The sequence below is a fragment of the Oxyura jamaicensis genome, chromosome 3 (genome assembly GCF_011077185.1).
Source record: "Oxyura jamaicensis isolate SHBP4307 breed ruddy duck chromosome 3, BPBGC_Ojam_1.0, whole genome shotgun sequence".
Classification (NCBI taxonomy): Eukaryota; Metazoa; Chordata; class Aves; order Anseriformes; family Anatidae; genus Oxyura; species Oxyura jamaicensis.
In genome coordinates, this window is record NC_048895.1 from 99922249 (window position 1) to 99949376 (window position 27128).

A 27128-nucleotide genomic window follows, 5' to 3' on the forward strand; every position below is an offset into this window, starting at 1 on the left:
CCAGCTGCTCTCTCAAACCTTGTAAAACCCAATTCCCACCACCAAGCTATTCCAAACACTGACAGGCTCTGAAACCTTCACAGCTACAACAGCAATCCTCCCAAAAGGATGCATGGCACAATCATTCTCAGAAACCCCCCTTTCACACTGTCTCTGCTCACTTGTAACAAGCAACAGTCATCCTTCACAGCTCCTACAAGCCCACATAACTATAGCTTCATGTTGTCATTAGGCTCTACCATACCCAATATTACCAAGTTCCTGCTAATTGCTTGAGGCTCTTAAAAGAAGTAATTTCTATCTCATCCACTTCATACATTATGAAGATTTCTGGAGGATTATTTGTGAGAGTTTTGCCATTTATCTACCCTTTTTTTCCCCCCAGTAGACCTTTAAGCCCATCAATACATTTGACTGAGCTAACTAAAACTATGCTCTCAGCCTGGATTAAAATATACAGGATTGGTACTCATGAGAAAAGTAATACTGGGAAAGAAATATTGAAGTTATCTTCATTTTGTATAGGTACTTTTCTCTCATCCCATAAGCCATCAAAAAGGCTGTCCCAAGGAAGAAAACTCCACTCCTATCAGGCCATAGCCTCTGTACCTGCTCCTATCCTGTACTGGGAACATGGCTGAGCTTAAGAGGATGCAGAGGTTTTGCGGGGTACTGCACACATGGCTTGTGTCTTCCTCAAGTCCTGTTGTTCCCCTTCAAAGAAGTCTACACCTGCCTTCTACCAGACCAAAGATAAACCACTAGAGCTATTCTCAGTGCATACTAATTATATACATACACACACATTGTACATGACCCGAAACCAACCCATTCCAGTCAGTATTTTGAACCGCTTTAAATTGTTTTCCCTGAAAAGTCACATTTTCCTTTACAGAAATTAAGTCCTGCCTTACTCTTACCGGCAGGCATAAAACTCTAAATCAGCAGTACTATTATCATATTTGTAAAACCTGCTAACAAGCAGCTAAAAACTTCAACAGCGGTCAAGTATTGCTTTCTATTACAGGACCACAAAGCAGTACACAAACAGTGACAAAGCATTAATGTGCTTTTTATGGCTGACTTCAGACAGCCTGAATCTCAGGGTGCAGCTCTTGTGTTGCACAGCCCTGCAGCCAGCAGGCTCTTTGCCCTGCTCTCAGGTGTGCTATACTTCTCTCTTGGCTTTGCAAGATTTTGGTGTTCTTGGTGTTGGAGTTAGCTTTTTGTTTGTTATGGGGGGGGGGGGGGGGAAGGTATTTTTGTTTTGGACATGCAACATTGAGGATTACCTGACATAATAAAATTCATCTCAGTATCTTCAAAATCCATTAAATATGCCATAATTACCATTCTCTGGCACAAGGTACTATCCCCCCCCCCCGCTGCTGGCTAGTTACTGCATGCTTTTGAAGAAGTGAGATATAGGATGTGCCCCCAGGAGTCACAGCTGGCATTGCAACCAAGCCAAATACTCATGTCCTGGAAAGCACCCTCTGCCCATCTGATGTCCAGGGGTATAAGCATCATCCAGACATCCTTAAACTAAGGCCAGCACAGCACTTCCAGCATTCAGTACTGCTTATACACCTAATCAAAACAGGACTGTTTAAATATTCAAAAAAAATTGGATACAGAAAAGTTATGGATCACCCAAAAATTAAACCTATATAACGCATGGTAAACACACTGTCCTCCAGGTTAGGTATCAATCATAAGCAAACTCTACACAGGACAAATTATCTTTTTTTATCTTAAAAAAAAAGATAATTTCACTGACAAAAAACAGCAGACCCACAGAATGGTTGAAGCTGGCAGGAACCTCTGGAGGCATCTGCTCAAGCAGGACCACCCAGAGCAGGGTGCCAAGGACCACATCCAGGCAGGTTTTGGAGATCTCAAAGGAGGAGACTCCATAACCTCTGGGCAACCTGTGCCAGTGCTCTGTCACCCATACAGTAAACACATGCTTCCAGATGGAATCCTGTTTACCACATTCTCATAATGCAGGATATTGGTGAAGTTTGCTAAAGAACCTTTCAGAAGCACATACATCTTTCATTAGGCCTAGTGATGCAAGTTAGAAGAAAGTCTGGTTTTAAGGTTTAAGCTTCTCCATTAGGGCCTTCTTCAGAAAGTATAGAGATGTAATTTGCTTTAAAGCCCCACTGGCAGTTAATGAAGATCAAAACCAAAACCTTTATCTCCACACTCCTTTTCTATCTTAGCCATAAACTACCTTTCCTTTCCCCAACCTCACTCTCTCTAAATATTCTGACTTAACCCTAACTCTTTGATTAACACCACCTTCTCAGTCTTTTTACTCCATGATCCTACCAGAGAGCTGTTAGATGTTTCACAGAAGGGAAGAGATTTGATTTCGGAGGCTGGAGGGTGCAGGTCCCCAAGGCACCAGACAACACGCAGGCTGCCTTTCTGAAACTTCTGGGAGACCTGTCATTATAAGGCCTACTGGAAAGAAGCTATGAGTTTTATTAAACAGAGGATATATCTTAGTCTGCAAATGTAAGTTTTATTACTTTTTAAGCACGAGTTACAGCCAAGCACAAAATGATAGCATACTATCAGACTTCAGTAGATTTAACATATAGTAAAGGTAAGTGTTACACACTAGCTCCTATGCATGATGAATAGCAAAATACACATTGTTTGGCTGGGAGATCTATTGGTATAGTCAGGATTACAGAGTACACAACCCTGAAGACAGGAAACCAAAACTTCTTACAGAAAGCTCTCATGTGTTGCCTGAACACTCTCCAAGAGCAAGAGCACTTTGGAAGAGAAAAAGGGTATGTGCACACATTTCTGCTACGACATCCACTGCAGAAGGACAACAGCGTTCTGGGAGCTGCAGAAGAGACACAGCACCTCCTACTACAAATGTAATGGTGATAAGCCAGATGTTGCCAAAGAGGAAGTGTAATAGCTGCGTGAAAACCTTGTTGGGGGAAGGAAAAACAGGATAGGATCTCAGCCACTTAATGGGGTATTTTCCTAGCACTTGTAGGAACTGCAGTGAGACCTGTGCTCCTCCATGAAGACGAGGAAGAAGTTTACAAACTACAATAAGGCAGTCCAATAACAGTCTCACAGCCAAAATGACCAGCAAAAAGGCTAAATTTGTCCTGAGGGACAAGTATACCAAATGGGTAGTACAGCAAGGGACACCTACAGACATCAGGTACCTTCACAGCTGGATAAAAACAAGCAAAACCCACAGCTTCTTGGAAACAGCTTCATACCATCCCCTCAAAAGAACATTAAATTAATAATAATAAAATGAAAGAAAACAGACTTCTTTCTGACAAGGAAAAAGCCACAGACCACCACAAGAAGCTATTCAAGGCTGCTGGTGCTTTCCTACCACCCCAGGACCACAAAAGACTTCCCAAGGGGGGCACAAGGAACTGGTGGCAGAGCAGAAGCCCTACCAGCCAGGCCAGGTACAACCACGAAGGAGACAAGCCCTGCTTTTGCCTCCTGGCCCCACACCGACGCTTTTTGCCTCAAACCCACCAAATTTCGGAGCCAGAACCCCCTCCTGCCCCACGCTCACCCCACTCACACCCCCAAGGCGAGCAGCAGGCACCCCAAAACCACCCCACCAGCGGGTCTCTCCCCCAGGAGAACAAAACCAAGAATATTACAGAGACGGGACCCACCTAACCGACCACCGGCAGCCCCTCCCCGCGCCCACCTGGAACTCCAGCCCGTAGATGACCGGCGCGTCGTCCTCCATCGCTCCGTGCAGCGCGCCCCGCGCCCCGCCGCGCTTTATGGCCCTCGCCGCTGCCCGTCGCCGGCCGCTTCCTGCAGCCGCCCCAGCGCAGGCGCCCGGCGCAGGCGCAGGGAGGAAGCGGCGGCACCGGGAGGGGGGGGGCGGGCAGCGGCGCCGCGCTGAGGTGACTTGGGGGGGGAGGTCCTGGGGGTGATCCGGGGGGGCCTGCGGGGGGACATGGAGGTCCTGAGGGGTACCGGGGGCATCGTGGAGGGGTCCTGAGGGGGACCGGGGGGTCTCTGGGGCCCTGCCTCGCACAGGTTGAGCTGCCCTCGGTGGGCCTTCAGCTGAGGGGTGGGTTGGGCTCGGGAGGCCCAGCGGCTGTGCCCCTCTCTTAGGGCACCAAAAGATGGAGAGAAAGGTTTTTTTTTTAATGATAAAAGACTTTTTAATGTTTCGTTCCCTATGTAGCTCTCAAAAGAAATCTATCAAATAACTGACTGCACTTTAAAGCAAAAATTTCAGTGTTTCATACTTATCGTGAGCAAGAATTTCAATATTAGATACTTATTAGTTATCCTGAGCAGCGCCCGAGTGCTAAAGCTAACCTTTGTATGTGTTTTTTTTTTCTCGTTCAGCTGCCATGGAGAACACAGAAAGTAACACAAAGGGTGCCAGGAGCACCTCGGATGAAGAGGACAGTGGAAATAGGGTTCGAGAGAAAAGTCAGGAAGAAATCCTCTTCCACGAGGAAACCATTGATCTTGGCGGAGATGAGTTTGAATCCGAGGGGAATGAGACGGTGTCAGAAGATTCGAATAACTTTGTAGATAAGCTTAATGAGCAAATGATGGAGAGTGTCATTATTTCAGATTCACCAAACAACAGTGAGGATGACACTGGTGAGCTTGGTTGCCTGCAGGAGATTGTAGAACAAATGGAAGCTAAAGGTAATCAAAAACCACCGGCAGAAGTGGGTAAGGAAGAGTTTTTGAGTACCGAGAGTGAAACTGAACATGAAGAAACACCCAAAGACATTTCTGAGATTGGAACAGATGATCAGGCATCTTTAAAGGAAGAATCAATTCAGGAAGCAGCGAAAGATGAACCAAAGTTGGGAAACGGCATTCCTATTGAAGCAAAACCAAATAATGTTGACAAAAGCAAACCCGATAACCAGATACCATCACCCAGTACTTGCAAGCCATCTCCTGAGGCTGAACCTATCCCTGTGTGTACTATTTTCAGCCAAGGAAACAATGTCAATACTCAGCCACAGTTGTTCCTACCTGATGGGTTTGAGCCTCAGATGGTAAAATCTCCCAGTTTCAGTAGTATAACTGAGACTCCAGTGAAGTCTAATCCACAGGTGGTTCAGCCAAGTCCGAGTCTAAGCAAGTTCTTTGGTGATCCCGTTAACACTAACACTTTAGCTTCAGATTTTTTTGATTCGTTTACTACATCCAATTTTATTTCTGTTAGTAATCCCAACGCAGGCTCCTCGGTTCCAGAACAAATGTCCTCTCTTTCAAACGGTGGAGATGGTTCTTGTCCTTCATCTAAGCCTGCTTTCTCTGTGGGAAATGGGAGATCTGAAGCAGGTGGTCCTCCAGCAGCACTAGAAATAGCTCAGTCCCCCAAACCATTCTCACAAATCCAAGCTGTTTTTGCTGGGAGTGATGACCCATTTGCCACAGCTTTAAATATGAGTGAACTAGACAGAAGAAATGATGCTTGGCTTCCCAGTGAGGAAACAAGAAATGTTCTAATTTCAGTTGCCACCCAGCAATACAGCACTGTGTTCATAGACAAAGAGAATCTCACCATGCCTGGACTGAAATTTGATAATATCCAGGTAAGAGTCTATGATTGCATTGTAGTCTTTCATTGTATTTTAGAAATACTGAATAAAAGCTGTCCAATAATATATGTATCTTAGTGCTTTGATATTGCCAGCTGTCATCTTGTGTGTGTTACTCCAGTCCTTGTAAGAAAATTTAATGTCACTGCCTGCTTGTACATGAAAAGGCTAAAACAACATCTGATTTATTCATAGTGAGATTTGTTGGGTATGTTGAAAACCAGTGTTGACAGTATACATAAAATCCAAGGCCCATTGTATTTTGTTTAAGTAGCTTCAGTTTGTTTTTAGCCCTCCTAGTTAGTAAGCTAATGCTCACATTTGAAGATAAACAAAATCAGAAAGCTGTGCTATAGAGTCTGAAAGCTGACAGTGTTCTTTGCTTGTGGAGTTTACTGTTGCAGGCAAGAAGGAAATAACTTTTTTTCATCAGTGATGTCCACAATGCTCTTAATAATGTTGACATTGGCTGAAATTGTATCATTTCTGTCATTGCTGCTAAGCAGAGGAAAGGTGTATGCTCTAGGAAAGACTGAATGCTGGAGCAAGCTACTGGACCAAAATTATGGGGAAAAGTCCAGATTAGATCCTGAAGGGAAGAACATAGTAGTGGAAGCCTTTTTCCTTCTTCCTTCTCATCTGTCAGTCCCCAAGTGGTGAGAAGGCTCAGAGCTTTGCTTTTTTTTTTTTTTTTTTTTTTTTTCCTTCCTTCTCCACTCCATCTCACCTTCCCCAAAAAATCCCTTAGAACTTGGTGAGTCGTTCAGGACTGCGTAGCATTTCTATATTGACAGCTAATTGAATAGAAAAAAGGAATGATTTCTTCCACTGACCCCAAAGATGAGGTCCTTCTTACTGCGGGCCTCCATTTTTACCTTCATTTTCGCTTACCTTCCTCAGTCCAGGGAAGGATTGAAGGCTTTTTTGTACTGCTCATTTCCTGAATCTGGGACCACATATTTATGCAGATGTACCACTTGGTGCATAACTGAAAAGAAAACATTACAGCTATGCCCAAGTGATACATTTCTACAGTAAGACCTGATGCAAAATCAGCAAAGGAATTAACAGGATTTCCTGGTGCTTTCTTCGCTGTTTGTTTTTTATAAGCAAACTCAGCATGGTGTCAAGTTTTGAAGTGCTGTATCTTTGCATGAATTTCCTTACTCCTGGTTACTGTTTTTTCAGTGGTCTGAGTGTTCCCTGTCACCAGACAGACATCACTTAGTTACTATCTTTGTTCTGTATGATGCTGGAGCTTTGAAACTGAAACTATAATTGTAGAGTACTTGAAATGCCAACTAAAACATTGCAGGAGGCATGTTTTTAATGTTAAATCACCTTCCAACAATGTTCATTAAAGCTTTCGGTATGAATAATTTCCTAACGCTTAATGCAAGATGTTCAACCAGGCTGCATGCAGGTAACAAAGAAATTAGTTGGAAAGTGCATTTACAGTGACCTGAAAATGGCTGAAATCTTGTATGACCTATATTGAAAAGCTCACTGCTTCTTTTTCCCTGCTCACTCAGAAAGTGTTTGTTCTTGTTACAGGTGTGTTGTTTTACAGTGGACAAATCACAACAAAACTATTCAGTGTGCTTGGTTTCAACTGCTCGTTCCTTCTCAGTGATAATTTTAAGATTTATTTTTAAAACTTTCTTGGGTCACATATGTTACAGATTAGCTGTACCTGTGCTTTCTAACTGCCGGAACTAGCTGGAGCGCTGCTCTGTCCATTACGCCTTTCTTTGTCAGTTACTGTCTGCTGTCGTGATAGCCTTTTTCATCACAGTCCATCATTTGTGATGTTTCCTCCTCCCAAAATCTGCTGGGGCATTTAACATTATTTTGTGTTTGTTTCATCTACACACAGTCTTTTGTTAATCTTTCAGTCTGAAAGGTTGAAATCGTGTTTGTTCATAGGATGAATAACAGCATCAGAAGTAAAAACAATTCCATGTAGTAGAACAGTAGTTGCAGTCTCATTCTTCAAGAAACTAGACAGAAAACATAAATGCCTTTTCCAACCCATGGGGAAAGAGCAAACATTTATTATCAATTACTTTTATCATAACTAAACTTTATTGTATTTCATGCAGATCATTATTTTTTAGGCAAAAGGCTTTGTGGCTTGTTTTTTGCTCCCTGTGCTAACAGCTTCCTATGTGAATTCTTCAAGTGAATGCTTTCATGTTCCTTTTGCAAATATTCTTTTAAAATTTCCTTGTTTTTGCAAATATTCCTTTGTATGCTTTTTCATAGTCACTTTCTGCTTTAGCATCTTCAGTGTTGCACACCATTCTAGTTACCACAGATCTGGAAGGATACAATGAAATTAAAACAAATTAGAGAAGAGGAATGGTCAGCACCTGCAGAGTTTCTGTCTGAGTGGTAGCTAAAAGGAATAGGACCATTTGGCTTACAAGAGCAATAATGATCTAAAATTCATAAAAGACAGGGTTTTTTTTGTTTTTTGTTTGTTTGTTTGTTTGTTTTATGGTGAAAGAGCTATTGGGTAAGAAACATAACAAAAGGAGGGACCGTTTTGCAGTTCATGTACTGTTCTTAAGTTGTAGAATTCATGGCCCTCAGATGTACTTTTCTTTAGAAAAAGAGGCTGAAAAGAAATGTCACAGAAGGTACAAAAATAATTGAAAATGGTAGGCACATATGGACCATGGCACAGGTGGACCCTTGGCACAGGTGGACCATAAAGTCCTGCATGCTTAAGTTGGACAGTTTGAGCTCGACCTGTTTTTCTAAACTACTTCCATGGGCATCTGTAATTCTCTGACAGGATGGAGGACCAGAGAGATCTTTACTCTTCTAGAATGCAGGTTATATATTGCTTTTTAAAAAATAATGGTAACAAAAATATGAGTATAATGCTAGTACGTTGCTGGCAATGTTTTTCAGATCTTTGCTTTTCTAGATTACAAATGTGTTAAAAACACGAGATTGGCCAAAATCTTTCAGAAATAATTTCTCATATTTGCTTTTGGTACATCAATATATTTTGGTACATCAGTATGGTCTGCAATTTCTCATTAGCTGCTTGAATTAAGCATTAATGGAATTTCTTGCTTATCTTTTGAAAATCTCCAAAAGTAGTACACAGCACTCGGAGGATTTGGGGCCACAGTTGGGAAGGCAGATAAATAGTTGAAGAAGAGAAGGTGAAATTCAGGCACAGAGGGAGCCGTATACAGAATTACTCAGTTTATTACTAACAAAGCTGGAAGCAGAGCCTGGATTTGGACACTTCCTCCTAGCTGCTCCATGATGTAAAATGCAGACTTAATCTTGCCTGGCTTCAGAAATCTGTATTTTAAGTGTCTGTCTGTCCCAGGTAGTCTCAAGTCTTCAAATGAATGAGCTGCTCAGATAACCCAATTTCTCTGACTGATTGCAATTCTTTTGAAATTAAGAATACTTGTTGGAAGGTTCTTGTTTAATTGGTTTTGTGATTTTTCAAAGTTTCTGTGAATATTTAAGGCCAGCTAATCATGTGTCCCTTTATCTCTTAGTATCCATTATATATATCCAGTAAAACTTACTGGATTTGTAAGATTTTTGAAGAGTGTTTTACCAGTTATTTGAAGGAGAATTATGTTTTTATATAGTTATATATTGTTTGTGCATATAGAAAGTATATAGTGTGTATATAGAGACTATATATTTACTATAGTCATTTGAGGGATAATAATTTGAAGGAAGCAAATAAGTTTGAATCTTTCTATGCTAATTGAAACCTAAATATTGGGGAAAAATATAACAAATAATGTGGAATAAATCTAAAAGTTTTCATTAAAATGCTGCAAATATGCATGTATTTATATTCATTTCACATAGGAAGTACTGGAAGATAAGCAAGGTAGGAAACTATGTTGGTCACCTTTAGTTCAACATTTTATTTTGTTAAAATAATGTGTCTTGTTATGTTTCTTCTTTTGTTTCTTCCATGGACACCAAGGGAGATGCTGTGAAAGACTTAATGCTTCGCTTCCTGGGGGAGCAAGCTGCTGTGAAGAGACAAGTTTTAAATGCCAACTCTGTAGAACAGTCATTTGTAGGCCTGAAACAGCTAATTGTAAGTAAGAATCTTCATAATTCAATATATATTAAATATTGAGATATATCTATATTATATATCAACATATGTATCCTCAACAGTAATGGGAGCTAATGACTGTGAGGAGGAAATGAAAAAATGTGTATATCACTGTTCGCAATCCTACAAACGTACTAACTGAAGTACAGTACTTTTTAGTAGGAATGAGACTTGGTTTTAACTACAGGTATTAAAGGTTGCAGCAAACTTTTTTTTTTCATGCAAAAGTTAGAAACAAGGTAATTTTAAGTTACTGTGAAGTTTATCATATGTTATTTTTTATACAATGCAAATGGTTTCAAAATAGATTTTAAGTTTTTGTTTGTTTAACTGTGTATATATCTATATGCTTTCAGAGTAGTGTTTTACTGAAGGTAAGATATACTAATTGCAAATGGTAAGCAAAGCTGAAGTGATCATTTCAACTGCTTTATTTTTTTTTATTTTGGAGCAAGAAAACTACACAAATACTTCTAAATTAAACTTTAATTTTCGTTAAGTTAAAATTTTCCTTAACTTAAATATTTCAGACCCAAAAATAGTTGCATCTAGCAGCAAAACTTGTGCAATCTTGTGAACCTTGCCTTATTCTTTCTATCACTGTATTCCTATATGGAACTCATTACTATTACGTGGCTAAGCCTAAATTAATCTGTTGAAATGTCAAAGCATTTTAAGCTTGTTTTATTTCTGAAAAATTTTAAGTGTTAGCACAATTCATATTTAGTATTTACCATTTTATAATTTAGTTGCATTAGATTACATGTTGAGCTCCAAATGAGGAAGATTCTAAGTGGTTTTCTCAAAAATTGCTCAAGGAATTCGGAGGTAATTTTTGAAACTAAACCTGAAAAAACACAGCGATCTCAATCACGGAGATAAATATTTTTCTGTCCATTTCAGTGTTCTGCTTAATTGGAGAGTTCAGAGAAAAAAAAATCTCATTAAGAAACCTTGTCCCTGTCTTTGCCTAGGTAGGAGAGACCTTTTTCCCCCCCGATCCTTTTGATCATTCAGAAGTGTTGTTTTGACATATGGAAAAATTAAATCTTTCCCTGCTTGGCTTGGTAGCTTTGTCCATACAAAATGTTCTTCTGTGCTGCAGACCATCAAGTACCTTAAATACAGTGCTGCCACTGATAGTATTTAAGCTTTGAGTGCTCTCTTAAGCTCTGTAAAAGCTGTGTTATGACTATTGAGATCAAAGGCAGGAGGCAATCTGCTGCTCTCGTGGTTTTTTTGCTACCTGCAGCAGATTTCTTTTAACATTTCTTTTACTGGGGAGGAAGGGGGAGTTGGTAACATTGCTGCCATTCAGCCAGAAGTCAGATATTCTTGAGTTTTCAAGGCTTCTAATTGTGTTAGCTGATGGTTAAGTATGCAATACAACTATTTCTTAATTTTGTTTGCAAAACTCTAAAGAAAGAATTCGTTTGGTTTATTTTTTTTCCTTATATATCCTTATAAATATTGCTGTTTTCTTCTGAAATTCTTAATGTGGAAGACTTCCTTATTACTGGCAGAAGCCTTAAAGGTAAAAGGTATTTTGAACTTTCTTAGAAATAGTATAATTCCATTCTAGATAATATTAATTAATAAGCGGGATGCTTTTTACATACATGATAGGTGAGAATCAGTATAATGAGTTCTCTTTCAGCAACTGCCAATTTTACTTTATGAGTGAATTCCTGACAAAATATGTTTAGTGAATGCATCTTTTCATATGAAGGGAATGGTCTAATCAACATCTGGACAAAATATGGAGCTTGAATTCAGATACAGGTGAAAGTTGGGAATATTGCTATATGGTTTCCACAAAAACAAGATTTTCCCTTACCTGTTTTCTTGGTATCCATATGAATTGCACATTGACATACAAATTAATGAGATCGTTTCTGTCACACAATTCATTCCCTTCCTACAATGGCCAACTTCAGACTGATACCTGTTATTTAGGTGCCTGCATGTGAGCGGGTGTCTAAGCTAACAAGTCAAGAGATCTAATCAATACAGTTACTGGAAACATCTATATTTACATGTGTGAATCTGAAATCCCATCTAAAATGTTCAAGAACAATAGCGTGCTATAGGAAGTCACCAGTGGCAAGTGAAAACAAAAATGAATGCTAAATCCTGTTAGGAAGGAAGTTGTAAGGCTACAATTCCCCAGTGGTCTTGCGGGAACAAAAAACAAACAAACAAACTTATATCAGTATTCCAAGCCTGTCTGCATTAGAGGAATATTCTCCATTTGTGTCTGGTTACTGTTCTAATTCTGTGTGGATGGGAAAAACACCCTAAACAGCCGACATCAGGTTCTCTATTATCACTGTACCTGGTTCAGCATCTTATATCTTGCTGTTACTATCTCTGCAAACAAAGTGTTTTAAAAGAGAAAATGTTCTTCCTGATCTCTGTCACAGTTAGGCAAAATCTTTAGTGTATAAAATTAAATGATACTTAGTAATTATGATGAATTTTGTTCCTATGTTGCTTTTTAAGTCGTTTTCTTGATGTTTCCTTCTTCTTCCCTGTTACTTTGTATGGAGAGATGACAGTTACTTTTCCATTTCTCCAATCTTCTTTTTTTGAAGTCAGAAATAATTGTTCTAGTTATCTGATAATAGATGTCTTAATCAGCCTAACATTTCTTCTTGGACTTCTTTTTATTATCACTGTGTAGAACTGAACACAGTAAGCTATGTGACTTTACATGTTAATGATTACATTTTACCTCCTCTATTAGTCTGATACTCTAAATCATGTGAGCTCTGTGTAGTGATGTGGTCATTCCATATATTGGCAATACTTGCTGGATTATATCTGCAAATACAGATACCAGCTCCATTCACCAGAATCACAAGAGAATATCATAAATTGGATTGATTCCGATGTACATCTTGAGTAGTAAATTCTTAACTTTCTTACTAAAGTTTTAATAAAAAACTTGTGCAAGGTAATTCTGTGGATGACGTTAGTGCTTGAATGTTGGTGATAGAAGTTGTTTTGGGGGGAATCATAGGTGTTTTGGGGGGATCATTTGAGGGAGATTTGTACCTGTAGCCCAGTGATGCATAGTTGGTTTATTGAACAATTCTATTGTCACAATTAAAGTCTTTTCTATGGTATGCATAACATATAATTGAAAATGCATTCTTATTACACCAAGGGTGGCGAAGTTCTACAGTTGAACTAGTTTTACACCTTTGAAGGTGTAAAAGGACTGTAGAGGCTAAAAGGACTCTAAAAGGACTGTAGAGGCTAAATATTTATGTATTTCAACTGAAAACAGAAAATCTGACTTTCTGAAAAGTTTTGTTAATTTGGTATAGGAACATGCATTTACCTCTTGCTTGAGTGCACATAATAACCTGTCTTCACAGTGTTGCTTTGTTTTACAGCGTTGAATAAAAACTATACATACAAATGCAAGTTACAGGTGTCTTAGTTCCTCCTATTCCGTATCTTAGATTCACTTTTTACCCTCATTTGAACAAACAGCACAGTATTTCTTACTAGAGTCATTTCTGATATTTTGAGTTGTAACGTGTTTGCAGTCATAGGAAAATTGTCTTTGATAGGTGTCATACCTAAAAAAAAAAACACATCTTGCTCCTATAAATATGCAACAGTTGCTCTAAGTATGCAGTAATTTCTCTGAGTTACTAGACCAGGAAAGGGTTACTAACTACATTTTCTTAACTGATGTGAAAGTGCTCTATGAATGTAATTTACAGAGGGGAAGAATGTCATAGCTAGTGGAGGAGGACATTTTAATCACTTTAATGGTGTTACATGTAGAGTTAATGACTCCCTTTGAGTCTATTTTCAAAAAAAAATCATATAGTGTTACTTTTGCATGTGATTAATGTTGTGCTTTTGCATATATTTTCAATTATAACCGACTTGTATACAATGGTATGGCATACGTATTTACTTTAATAAGTTAGAAATTCTCCTTAAAAATACAGTTACTTTTTTGTATTCCTTTAGTCTTCAATTTCTAACAATTTTGTAGCTGATTTGAGAGAAGATCGGAGACACAAGCAACACAAACAGTAGTTGGGGGCTTGAAGGGTTTGAGGGGGGATGTTGAATTTCTGTGACTAAAAAGCATCAATTTATTGGATGAAATTTCAGTAGCTTACCTCTAAGTCAATGTTGTTTTCCTGAGAAGCCAAGTAATGTTAGAAATTGTGCACCAGGTGAGTTTGCTTCTCATTGAACATAGATTCTGCAGATACCCAGTCTGCAAGCTTCTTTCACAATTTTACTTTTCATTCATTTCATTCGTTTACTTTTCATTCTGTCTCTCCTACGTGACTTTCCTTGCTTACCACCTGGGTATTAGTCCTGTTTGTTGCATCACCTGAGTTTCACTGCTTTCATTCAGGAAAACAAGGTACACTATTGTATACAAAGAATGAATAAGAATACTTCTGCAGTCATACACTCTCTTTGTTCAACTGTAATTCAGAAAATCAAGTAAAATTGGCCTTCAGGTGGAGACCTTTAAAGAACAGCTACATGTGAGAAAGTGGTGGTCAGGTACTTGGTAGTATTTTTTCAGTCCAAGTCAGTGAATATATTCATAATAGAACCAGAATGCAATCTTTCACATATAGTGAAAATTCAGATAATTAAACTTCTTCCTTTTTTAATAAAGTATCCTAAAAAATTATTTAAAATATATACATATAAATTCTTACTCTTACATAAGAGTATATACATCTCAGAAGTTGCTATGCTGCGTCATGGTTGTCCTGTTGGCCAACTTCTGCATTTCCAGTGGAATTCAAATTTTTTACCTGCAGTACAACTGCAGATGAAAGATGAGGTGGTCAGTGCACTACTGTAGCTGCCCTTTGAATTAGTATGGCTGCAAAATAGGGACCAGAGTATGAAATCTCTCTGTTACTAGTAGTTTTACTGATTTCTTTATTGACACATTTTCCAAACTCTAAATGTTAGGGAGAATTTAATGAAAAGCCAGTTCAAGGTGAGTATCTGAATTTTGCAAACACTGAAATATATATATTCTATTCCTTTATGTTTTATCAGACAAAATGACAGTTCTCTGTTACATTTATCATTATATTTGCTGTGTTTAATAAATTCCACTTGAAAAAAAGATGACTTTCAGGTAACAAGAGATACTAATTTTATAATGACATGTGTCTACTGGACTTGTGTCCCCTGAGAAAATTATTCTGTATAAAAGGAAAGTATGATAGCCTAAACCCTTGAAGCCTTTCTGTCTTAGTTTTTTTAATTTTATTAGGTATTTACATGGCTGCATTAGCATATACAAGGCTAATTGGATGACAGGGTGACAGTACACTGTGAGTTGTGTAACTAGGGATGATTTTGTTTAATGAATGAAAAAAATATATTTAAGAATATTGTAAAGTTAGCAATGCAATGAAAATTCTGTTGTTTACATTTCAAAGTTGAAAGCGTTTTTATGATTTTGAATTAATTATCATTTTATACATTATATTATCTCCCTTCCTTTGTTCTTAATTGCTAGAAATTCTGTGTTTCAGGTAATGTTTAGAAGGTGTTTTCATTAAATGAACTACACCAGGGATTATAATCTAAAATGTTGAATTCAGGACTGCAGGAATAAGGTTTAAGTACTTGATAACTAGAGTGATTTGGATGTGATTGTGTGGCAATGTTTTCTCCTTTTGAGGAGAAAGGAAAACTTTGAATATTGCAAGTATATTAGCAAATGTGATACAGCTTTAAGTTTAGAGACCCATATGGTGTTGTGTATTCTTTTGATTTAGTGATCTGATGATACTGCTTTCTTTCATGCTTGACTTCACTTTTTACCTAATTACATGTGCAGTTTTGACAAATGACACTGTGCTTCTCGCCAGCCAGCTTTCCTGACCTTGTCATTTTTACTGATGGTTATATGTAGCTGCTTCAGACAAAATAAGCGCTTGTGTATTTTAGGGGTTGCACATTTATGTTTTTGCTACTTACTCTTTCCTTCTTCCCAGAGCAGTAAAAACTGGAGGGCAGCAGTTGACTTGTGTGGGCGTCTTTTAACTGCTCATGGTCAAGGCTACAAAAAAAGTGGGCTACCTACTAACCATACAACAGATTCTTTGCAGGTATGTTCAGAGATACCCCCTTGTACCTTTTTTCTAACATACTTACTCTGGAATATTTTTTTTTAATATGATCAAACTTGTTTTCCTAATTGTTACCTAAAAATTAGGCTTAGTAAGGCATTTTACCAAGTCACTTTTTCTGTTTGCTTATGTAAAGTAGGTGTTCATTTTAAACAAAATAGTTTTAAAAAGTCAAATTCTGTCCGGACTGTATGTTTAGGAAGGTAATGACACTCATAAAAGGAGTTAAGTTTTGCTGTCTTGGAAGACTCACTGCACTAAGTTTATAGACACTATTATGATAGTTTCACACAGATGGGCAGCTAAACTGTGCCACACTGCTCTCTCACTCCCCTTCCTTAAAGGAACGGAGGGAGAAAATATGGAAAAAGCTTGTGGGTAGAGATGAGTACAGGGAGATCCCTCAACAATTACCATCATGGGCAAAGCCAAAATTTGTCTTCAGATTTCTATATCTTTACAAAGAAATAAAACATCACTCCTCTGTATTTTGTTGTAATGATCTTAGGAAAAGTGTTCTGTGAAAATGCAAGTAAATATAAATCCTGATTCTTACCAGCAAGTAGCATAGAAACTCTTCACTCAACTTTATCAGAAAAGTTTAGACAGTCAAAATTGTATTTGGATGTGTCTTGTGATTAAAGAGAATAACAGACTTCATCTTTTCTTTTCTTTTTAATATATAATCATCTTTAGCTGTGGTTTGTGAGGCTAGCACTACTCGTAAAACTGAATCTCTTCCAAAATGCAGAAATGGAATTTGAACCATTTGGAAATTTGGACCAGCCTGATCTTTATTATGAATATTACCCTCATGTATACCCTGGACGAAAAGGTAGGATACTTCATTTATAAAATGTTTATTTTAACCATTAATTCTTGGTGGTTTTATATTACTATTTTTACTAGTCTTCACAGAAATAATGGATTTTTTTTTCTTTTTAAAATCTAAAGCATTGGTGATCTTTTAATTATTTCCTTCTTTTTTCCCCCCAATCAGAATGTGATTAACTACTAAATTAAAGTATTGTTCATGTTACAGAGGTAATAAAGTAAAAATAAGGAGTAAAGCTACTCCATCACAGTCTAGATGGGCCTGAGTTTGAAAAATTAGTTCTTCTAAGAGTAATTTCACTCCCATTCCATGCTACTTTGAATTTTGTTTTGTTTTGTTTTTTCTAAATCTATTAAATTCTCTCTGGTGCAAGTGATCTTACCATTCTTTGGCTTTCATATTTGAACAACCATAAAATGCTTGTGAGTAACGTAATTTTAAAAGATAGGGCCACCAAAATATATCTGAAATAATATGGTCCATTTTATGTGAAGTGCTGGTAGTCTCGATGAGTTAACCTAGAACTATGGAGGGGTTTTGAGGTTGCTGAGGAAGGGCAGTCAAGCAAGTTCAGGATCTTTCACAAAAGACTGTTTCACCTCTTTTTTGATGCAAAGGATCAGTTGTAGCCCAGCAAGACCAGCGTGCGCTTCCTCAAACAAGTCCATCTGACCAAATAAGTCAACATCTTTCAGGCAATAACAAGCAAAAATTTCCTGTTTCGCCTTGAATATATTGAGTCCACTGAAATGAACTGTGTTATTTTTAAGAGTGAGGGAGAGGTTTTGGTCACCAGGTTGGACAGCTCCTTGGATCTGGTTATGTTTTGGTAGCTTTGGACATGATGCAGCGTTACACAGGAGGAGAAGTTTTCCCCGGGCTGTCAGAAGGTGTAAAAAGGTGATCAGGAATAGTCATCATGGATTCACCAAGGGTAAATCGTGCTTAACCAGTTTGATAGGCTTCTGTGATGGGGTGACTACCTGAGGGGATGAGGGGAGAGCAGTGGATGTGGTCTAACATGATCTCAAGAAGGTTTTTGACACTGTCTCCCATAACATCCTCATAGAGAAGCTCAGGAAGCGCAGTCTAGATGAGTGTGGACAGTGAGGTGGATTGGGAATAGGCTGGATGGCAGAGCTCAGAGGGTTGCGTTTAGTGGTGCGGAGTCTAGTTGGAGGCAGGTAGCTAGCGGTGTCCCCCAGGGTACTGGGTCCAGTGTTGTTCAACGTATTCATCAACAACCTGGACGATGGAACAGAGTGCACCCTCAGCAAGTTTGCTGATGACACAAAGCTGGGAGGAGTGGCTGACAGAATCATAGAATATCACAAGTTTCTTTACTGTGAGGGTGACAGAGCACTGGAACAGGTTGCCCACAGAGTTTGTGGAGTCTCTTTCTCTGGAGATTTCAAAACCCACCTGGATGCTGTCCTATGCAATGTGCTGTAGGTGATCCTGCTTGGCATGGGGGTTGGACTAGATGGTCTTCAGAGGTCCCTCCCAACCTTGGCCATTCTGTGATTCTGTGAATGGCAACAGCAGTCTTGTGCTTTCATCCACAAGTAGACGAGGAGTCTTCTGGGATCTCTGACGAACTGTTCCTTCTATTCCACGTTGCCTAGGAGTGAATTCTTGACCCTTTCCTCCATGTTTTAATTTTCTTCCTTACCAACATTTTCATGCTTTACAAATTCTGTCTTTTTTCATTCGAAGCCAGCAGAAGAGCTAATTTTTTTAAATCTGTTTCAGCAATAATAAATGAATAGCACTGCTTGAATAAATAAGGACACTTAGGTAGTTGTGTGAAAATTCTTTGTTTTGTTTTGTTTTCTTTTTGTTTTGTTTTGTTTATTGCTACTAAAACCTCAAACTACAGTGGACAATAGTAAGGCCAGAAAAGTAATACAGACCTAGTGAAATATTCGAAGCCAATAGTTGAGTGATGTCTAGAGTCACACCATTCTATGTTATATATATTATAAATATATATATATATAAATAAAACTTTTACTACCCATCTGAAAGTGTCAGTTTTATTGCAGCACACACTAGTATCCCTATGTTCACAATCGTGTCACACCTTAAAAACTTGTACTAGGATTGCTAACATTTCATAAGAAAGTGTACATTATGAAAGCAGTTTCCAGAGCCCATGCAACTAAATATTTAACAATGCATTACTAATTTAGGCATTTGCTACCTGAATACAGAAGACTGATTTCATGTTAAAGCAGTAAAGATGATGCTGTATCATCACAAAGAGAAAGAAAAGGGGAGTGGGGGGGGAAATAATGCATCTAGAGCTCTGGTCAGGGAAATAAAAGCCATGTCTTTACATCTACACAGGTTTTTTCTTCTTAACTCAAAATAAATTATTGTCAATTATTGTAGCTTTTAGAACACTCATTTTGGTAGCATTAACTTTTCTGTAATTTACTGCTCTATTAACCAGAAACAAGTGCAAATTATCTCATAAATGAATGAAATAGCATTTTAATGTTTCATTGTAATCCTTGGCTCTTTCAGAAACACCCAGGCATTACCAATGGAAAGGACATGTTAGGTTAGCTGGTATGAGAGAGTTTATGAACTATCGTAAGGAACACAGAAGCAGAAGTTATGAGTAAAAGTGGAATAGACTGTATAATTGAAAGACAAAATCCTAAAAAGAATTCTGTAATCCATGAGTTGCAAGAGTGATGACAAAAATCCAGCCCTATAACAGAGATGTGCAGGAAGCAATTTGGGACACAGGTTCCTGACCTAAGTACCTATCTATTACAAAATAATAATAGTAGTAAGCATATGAAATCAGATTTTTCTGCTTCTCACTGCCTGTGATTTCTAGAAATGATGATACATGTGCACGTGTACTACAAACTACTGAATTTAACTGAATTTAAGCATGCTGCACAAAAAACATACCAACAGGGACTTTTTCCCCCTGTAGCTTACTATTGAGAAGTTTTTTTCTTTGCTGCCTCCAAACAGGTACCTTTGTTATTTTAATCTGCAACAGAATACTAACATTTTTGCAGTCAAGCAGAGAGGTAGGTGACTATATGGGCCAAACTACAGTTCTTGTTTTCTGCTTGGAATTCCTATGTACAAGAACTCTCTGAAATGCAAGAGTTCTACCTGCAAGACAAGCTAGAATCCTTACTGTTACAGCAGAGCTGGTCCTTCCTTGCTGACAGACCTTGTTGATGAGCAACAGCTGCCTTTCAGCTGCTGTAAAAGGGACACTCCTTCAAGTGATGCCATAAGTACAAATGACAAAAAATAGCAGTATTTTTTATATATAAAAATATTTATGTAAAAATATTCCCCAGGTTATCAAAGGAATTAACAAGGACAGATGCACTGGTGGAAGAAACACCTTTGCAGCTAAGGGAAAGCAGAAAAGATTAAATAAGGGAATAGAAATATGGTATTTGGAAGAATTAAATCCATATATGAGCAATTTTAAGATTTTACTAGGAAATGAGACCAGTTTAATCTCTGTTCTGCATCAAGCAGGAAGGATCAAGGAGTGGCTTAACTAATTTCACTGGTTAATACAAGGATCACAGCAGACTCCACCCCTGCCTTCTCAAATAGTGCACACCTACAGGTAATAGAGATGACAAAAGGAAGAGTGTAGAAATCAGGAAAGGAAGATTTTTCAAATATTAGATCTTAGAACCATAATGAAGAAAACAGTAATGCACATATCCATGGCTGCAAACGCTATATAAAACATCAGGATAAAAGAGAGGCTAGTGGTGTCGCCAGAAGGGAAAGAAAAGAGCTCTGGGAAAGCTTCAGAGGGAAATTAAGTTGACCCTATTCACCATGTTAAGTTAAATTGATAGGAGAATATCTTCCACGCCTCCTACATTTACTTGGAATTTAAATTCTTTGAGGTATGCTCCTCTGTGATGAATGAATGAGGGACTATCCTCACTGCTGTAAGAAGTGCAGCTATATAAACTTTCCTCACCTAGAGCACTGAAAACACAGAAGAAAAATCTAATATATTACATCCCTTATTATGAATATTTTGAATATAAAGAAATGATGCAAACTACTGTACGTGTTACAATTAATGTGTATGTTGTTTCTATCCATAGTCTCATTTCTTAAATTGACTTTTAAGTGCTAACTCCATTTATACACCATGTATCAAAATTAAAATGTTGAAACAAAATGCTTCCTTTTATGCTTGTTACACCACAAAATTATATGTAGAGTTACCAGACAGGAGTGGATTGTGGATTCCTACTAACATATTTCAAGCAAAATATATGAATGATTTATATCTATTTTATTATTTAAATTAGCTTGTTAACAATGCATGTATAATAAATTCCTTTATCAATAATCCAGGACTGCATAGTTTAATGCTTGCCAGAACAGAATTGCTTGTTCTCTCTCACATCCCTGGGAACAGCATCTCTCTCTCTCCCCCTACCCAGTCAAAATTCTATAAGGAAAGTGTGATAGCTGTTCCCACACCTTAATCCCATTGTATTTATACAAGATAAGTACAACCAGCAGATTAGATCCATCCAACTTTATTGTCCTTACAGATGATCAGCTTACGGTACAAGTAGGTATGTTCAATTTAAATATGAACTGAGGCATGAGGTCATATTCTTTTCAACTTAATGGTTTTGATAGTTACAGTATGTGATGGTGTTATAGTTCCATGTACGTCCTTTTACAGTCTATTTAAATTGTTGTGTTGTTCCACAGTTACCTTCCAACTATGAAATCAGCTAATACAGATTGAATAAAAGTGTTGTGGTTCCAGATGGGTATTCAGAGCAGTCAGACTTGCAAATACAAATTTTTCTAAGATAATATACATATTTGAGTTAAGAAATATATGTACAACTTTAAGAGCATGGAGTACTGCCAAAATATTTAATTGTGCTTTCTTTCCCAAGGCTACATAGTCTCTATAGACACTAGCAACTTTATATAGTATTCCTTAAATTCTACCTTACTGCAGTTATCAGTAGGTAAGATTTATGGTGATCCCTTTGTGGTAGGGCAACTGTTGTTTGTTGTTGTTGTTTTGGGGGGGTGAGGGGGCGTTGGTTGGGTGGCCCCCCCCCCCCCCCCCCCCCCCCCGGGAGTTGGTGGCTTTTTGGTCTGGGTTTTATTTTTGCATTCTTTCTCTTCAGTTTTCTTTGCTTCAGGGCAAATAACAACTCCAGATTACTGAAAAAGTATTTTTGAAATCTTTCAAAACCAGATTTTAATTTGGAATATCTCTGTATTCTTAGCTCATGTACACTTAAATTGTGAAGTATATGGCAGCATGCAATTTCAGATAAAATTTTCAAAACATTTTCTTTCAGTGGTTATGAGCATTTATGCTCCTATCTATTCAGTCTTTCTGGAATTAAAGTAATAAACAAAAGCTTGGGAACTAAATATTCTGTTGAATCTGGATTTTTAACTTTAGTTTTCTTTGATGGTCAGTGAAACTTAGATTTAATGTCACTTTATCATCGCTGTTAAAAATCCCTCATAAATTGTATGACTGTGCTGTTGTAGAAGAATGTAAATGTGCATATAAATGCACATATACACACTTCTGTGAGTCTATGTCTGCATAAAGCAGAATAGCTTTTTAGATGTTCTGTAATTCGTTTTTTTACCCAATGAAGGGAAGGGCTTGCAGTTTTTTTCTTTTTTTTTCTTTTAATATTAAGATCCTACTTTATACTTCCAGTAAATGATCGTTTGCCCTACTGCTGCATTTTTGACATTTAAAATCTGTTGAATAAGCTTTAGAAGGCAGATGAGAAATAACCTCTGATTTCATATTTTGCAGCAAGAAATATGAAGATAAAAATGCAAGCCATTGGAATCCTCATTTTACTGCTCTAGAAAGGCTGCAGTTGAGGGCTTTAGTTTGAATTTGCTTGGCATGAGGTGGTGTTTATGTTATGATAAGAAAATGTGGAGCTGTTCATAAAAAAAAGTAAAAGAAAAGAATTGAAATATATGGAAATATATTAGAAAATTCTACCTGATCTTAATATTTAATCTATCTGTGTTCCCATGCTGTTGGAGTATCAATTTATTTTTAAGAGATCTTTTTTAACTTTTCAGTTTTGCCTTTTGTATACTGGTAATATATATATGAATGAGACTAATTCATACCGAAGGGACAATCAAAAATCATATTCTGTGAGGGAAAAAAAAAGATGCACTGTTTTTAGAAGTGATAGCTAAAAAAAAAAAAAAGAATTGTCTTTAAAATGATTTTCCATTTTCCATTTTCAATTTTCCATTATTAATTTTCAATAGATAAAATTACCATGAAATGGTCAACAGAGGTTAAAAGTAGAACATCAAGCTGGAAGAAGATTTATTAAACTTAAAAATAAAATTTGTATACATGACGGTGATTGTAGGGTATTGCATTTGTTGAAATCTTCGAGGATTAGTGAACACGATTTTGCTGTATAAGAGGGCATCACTTCTTGCAGAGATCTGCAGCATGGAGAAGAGTGGAAAAAAAAGACATTGTCCCATTGTCCAGTGGTCACAAGTAAACATTTTAATTGCAGGCTATGCTGCTTGCTTTAAATACTTCTTTGGTGGTATACATAAAGCTATGTTGCCTTGTTTAATTTAGTGCTGAGGAAAACAGAATAGAGGGCATGGTTTTGATTCAAAATAGTTTTTCAAAAGTCAGCCCATGCCAAAATCCTGTGTTTATTTAAAATCTTTTTATCCCCAGAGGATTTTCACATGAAATATATGTCCACTTACACAAGAACCTCTTGCAAAGAAATTTGTGTAAGGCACTCTGTATGTGGCCTGACAATAACCAAGTAGGTGAAGAATTTACGACAATATAATGTCATTCTTTTTTCCCCCAAAGTACTTAATCTACTAAGCATAGTTATTTCTGTTATAGCTTAGTGTTAATGTACTCAATCTTTCTTGTTTTTTCCCCAATGTGACAGTGTTTATTGAAGCAAGTATAGTTTTTTCCCTACTGTTAATCTGCTTTTTAATTAAATTTTGTACTGAATTCTACATCCTGCCCTTTAGACCTTAATAACACTATTGTTATTGATCAACTAGAAACATCAACAAATGTCATTACCTCTTCCCAATTGTTCTCTCGTTAACTAGATGGTATAAAATGAAAATTACAATGTTTTCTAAAATCTCAGTCACAGTTTATGATCTACTCCTTCCATCTGGAATGCATCCATTCCCATCAGAAACACTTTCTGTGATATGTATAGTATTGTTTCATCCTATTAACATTTACTTCTTTTTCTGTCTTGGTTGCAGGAAAGATTTATGTTCCGCTTGAACAATTAGAATTTTAGAAAGGAGTTTGCATTCTTGTCCTTGAATTTGTTATTGTCACTAAGTAAAGTGAGCAAGTTCTCTTTCTTACTCATCAGAAAAGGAGATGGAAGAGGAAGAAAATAATTTTATCTTCTTGGCAGTTTTAAACTATGTCCTTAACCCTTCATTATTTTGTAGAAGGCACTACAAAATAATGACATTGCTTGTCTCTTAGCATGTGTTTTTAAAGTTCATGGCACAATCTTGCATCGGTCTTGAGGGAGATATACAACTATGGTATGTCTTTCTTTTTTCCTTTCTTTTCTCTCTCTCTCTTTTTTTTTTAAGCCAAATATCAACAAAAGTTTACTTCAATGATACTTTGACAATTAATTTTAATGAGATTTCAATTGTAGTGATGAGTAAGATCAAGAAACACTTTCTATTCTAAGCCTTCCTTTTCAACTACTCAGTCTTTTACAATCTTTTTTTGAAATTTTTGCTGTTTTTTCCCGTCACTAATTTACACCATTTGTGTGCTTTGACACTTTTACTAAAAGAACAACCACACTACCTTTTATCAAGAACACAGGATTTCTTCATGGAAAACAGTAACTCTGAGTAGGATTTTGAAATGAGAGTGAATAAATAGGACAAGGCACAAGAAAAAACCTTCAGCAGGATGTGATAGCTTGATACCAAAGTTCCAATGAAATAAAAAAGTTTGCTTTACCAGTGAAGGTGACACAGATTGGAGCAAGGTCTTGAAGAAGTGTATTCTCTCTCTGTCTCCATGCTTTCAAATTATTTTTTTCTGAGCTTAGGCTTTAAGCAAATAAGTTATTAGGCTCATCACAGTATAGCTAGGTGAAATATTTTAAGTGTTTGTAATATGGTAGTAAAAGGAATAGATAGAATAAAATGCTGGTAATCTACTGTTTGCTCAAAACAAATTAATCCCCGTGCTTAAAGTGCTAGAATTGTTGGATTAGGTCTTAAAGAGGATTGTGTTACACATAAACGTTACACATAAACTTCCTAAGTGTAAGTATTCAAATTTTCTAGTTTGATATGTGACTTTAGTGTAACAGTGTAAATTGCTAACTGAAAGAAAATTTTGGTCAACACTGTTTTTGTTTCCCAGCTTTAAAGAAGGCATTGGCTACTGGGTGCTGGCAAAGAACATAGACTGGTACAGTCTGTATGAAATTACCTTGAATTTCAGTGTGCTAAAAACCCTCATCTTGGTAAGAATTGTGCTTCTGAGTTGTTCAGTGGGCATGGATCTTCTGAGTTGTTCAGTGGGCATGCAGTGCCATACAACACTGCAGAACTCTCGTGCATGTCAGAAACAAGACAGACCTATGGGTTGTTCATGAGCAAATCGTAAATGTGAGAAACACATGAACTTTTCTGTAATTACCTATGACTTAATAGTATATATGTTGGAAGTGAGACCTTTCTCTGTATAGATATCTCATTTACATCATACTTTGGAGAGTTTCTAGGATTGTGCCTGATGGTGAGTTCCTTTTCTGTGGGGAAAATGAGCCTGAGGGTTACGGTTGGTTCAGGCATCACAGACCACTTAAGCAAAGATGGCACCCCATTAAATGTCTGTGTCTGCTTCTGGACTAATACCAGCTGTAAGTTTCCCCCCAGTTTGGGATTTTTGCCAAAGTTCCAATTAAATCATGCTATTTAGGGCAGTTCACTGTCTGAACTGGTAGCATTCCCATGCCTTCCTGTTGTTCATGAGAAAAGCTTTTTTTCCTGTAATTTAGCTACCATTGTTGGTAATGCACGGTATTTCTTATTTTACTGTAATTAATGAGATCTGAAATGCAAGGTGAGGAGCCTTTCGTATACCATATGGAAGTTTGGGGTCTCTCCTAAACTAAGTTGTTCCGTGGTTTGTTTTTGTAACTATAGACTGCTTAATTGATTTTGAAAGTAAATTTTATTTAAAAAAATTCAGTTGTGTTACAGGGATACCTTTTTGTTTGTCAGTGTATACTATCCAGAGTTTCCTTTTCTTCAGCTTCTGTTTTGTCTTTTGTTCTTTTTTTGTGCCCAGTTTTGTTTTCTTTAATGTACAGAGTTCCTTTCCGCTTTATTGGTGACAAAGTTTCCCTTTTTCTGCGGAGTACAAGTGCCATGGCAAACTTATTCAAAACGTGTTTTGAGCTGAGAGAGCATGCTTCAAAGTAGACTGCAGCATGCCCCACAGCTTTGTACGAGCTGCTGCAGAGAGGATTGGGCGTCATTTATATTCTGTCATGTTCTAACATCAGGCCTGGGGTGTTTATTTACTCCTTAGAGATGATGAGGAAAGACTAGACTTAAGGAAATAGTGCAGTATTAGTGGAAAACCAGAATCTCTCATTCTTACCTTTATTTCCATGAGCTTCAAGGAAACCTTTTCATATCAAAAGTATTAATCGCTAGGAGCCAACAGAGATAACCAGTAATCCTCCTCAGAAGTCTAAGTAGGGTAGGACTCCAGAATATGAATTGTTATTTAAAGAATGAGTTGCATCTCTTGCACAATTCCACAGATTTTAAAGGCTTTTTATATTCCATAAGATGCGGTTGGCTTTCTGGGCTGCAAGCAGACATTGCTGGATCATATCAAGCTTCTCAATCCCCCTGTCCATGTCACCAACAAAGATATCACCAACAATGCTGCTCCCAATACTGATCCCTGAGGAACACCACTCATTACTGATCTCCACTTGGACATTGAGCCATTGACCACAACTCCTTGAGTGTGACCATCCAACCAATTTCTTTCCCATTAAGTGGTCCATCATCCATGGTCCTCCAATTTAGAGACAAGGATTTCATGGGGGACAGTGTGAAATGCTTTGCACAAGTCCAGGTAGATGATGTCAGTTGCTCTTCCCCTAACCACCAATGTTGTAACCCTGTCACAGAAGGCCACCAGATCTGTCAGGCATGATCTGCCCTTAGTGAAGCCATGTTGGCTGTCACCAATCACCTCATTATTTTCCATGTGCCTTAGTATAGTTTCCAGGAGGATCTTTTCCACAATCTTGCCAGGCACAAAGGTGAGACTGACTGGTCTGTAGTTCCCTGGGTCTTCTTTCTTTCCCTTTTTA

The 27128-nt window shown here is 37.6% G+C and overlaps 2 protein-coding genes across 3 annotated transcripts in view; one reads left to right on the forward strand and one right to left on the reverse strand.

Annotated features, from left to right (window-relative positions):
* EIPR1 (EARP complex and GARP complex interacting protein 1) overlaps nucleotides 1-3864 on the reverse strand; it is an 82421-nt gene extending 78557 nt beyond the window's left edge. The window contains exon 1 of one of the 2 annotated variants that reach the window (XM_035320986.1): nucleotides 3719-3864. In XM_035320986.1, coding sequence (XP_035176877.1) covers nucleotides 3719-3760 — 42 coding nt within the window. In that variant the 5' untranslated portion in view covers nucleotides 3761-3864. The remainder of the gene's footprint in view (nucleotides 1-3718) is intronic. The other variant, XM_035320987.1, reaches the window with a different exon arrangement.
* Nucleotides 3791-27128, forward strand: part of TRAPPC12 (trafficking protein particle complex 12) — a 52918-nt gene continuing 29580 nt past the window's right edge. Inside the window, exons 1-5 of the mRNA XM_035320985.1 lie at nucleotides 3791-3923; nucleotides 4378-5594; nucleotides 9577-9693; nucleotides 15726-15839; nucleotides 16557-16695. Of these exons, the coding sequence (XP_035176876.1) occupies nucleotides 4383-5594; nucleotides 9577-9693; nucleotides 15726-15839; nucleotides 16557-16695 (1582 nt within the window). The 5' untranslated portion in view covers nucleotides 3791-3923; nucleotides 4378-4382. The remainder of the gene's footprint in view (nucleotides 3924-4377; nucleotides 5595-9576; nucleotides 9694-15725; nucleotides 15840-16556; nucleotides 16696-27128) is intronic.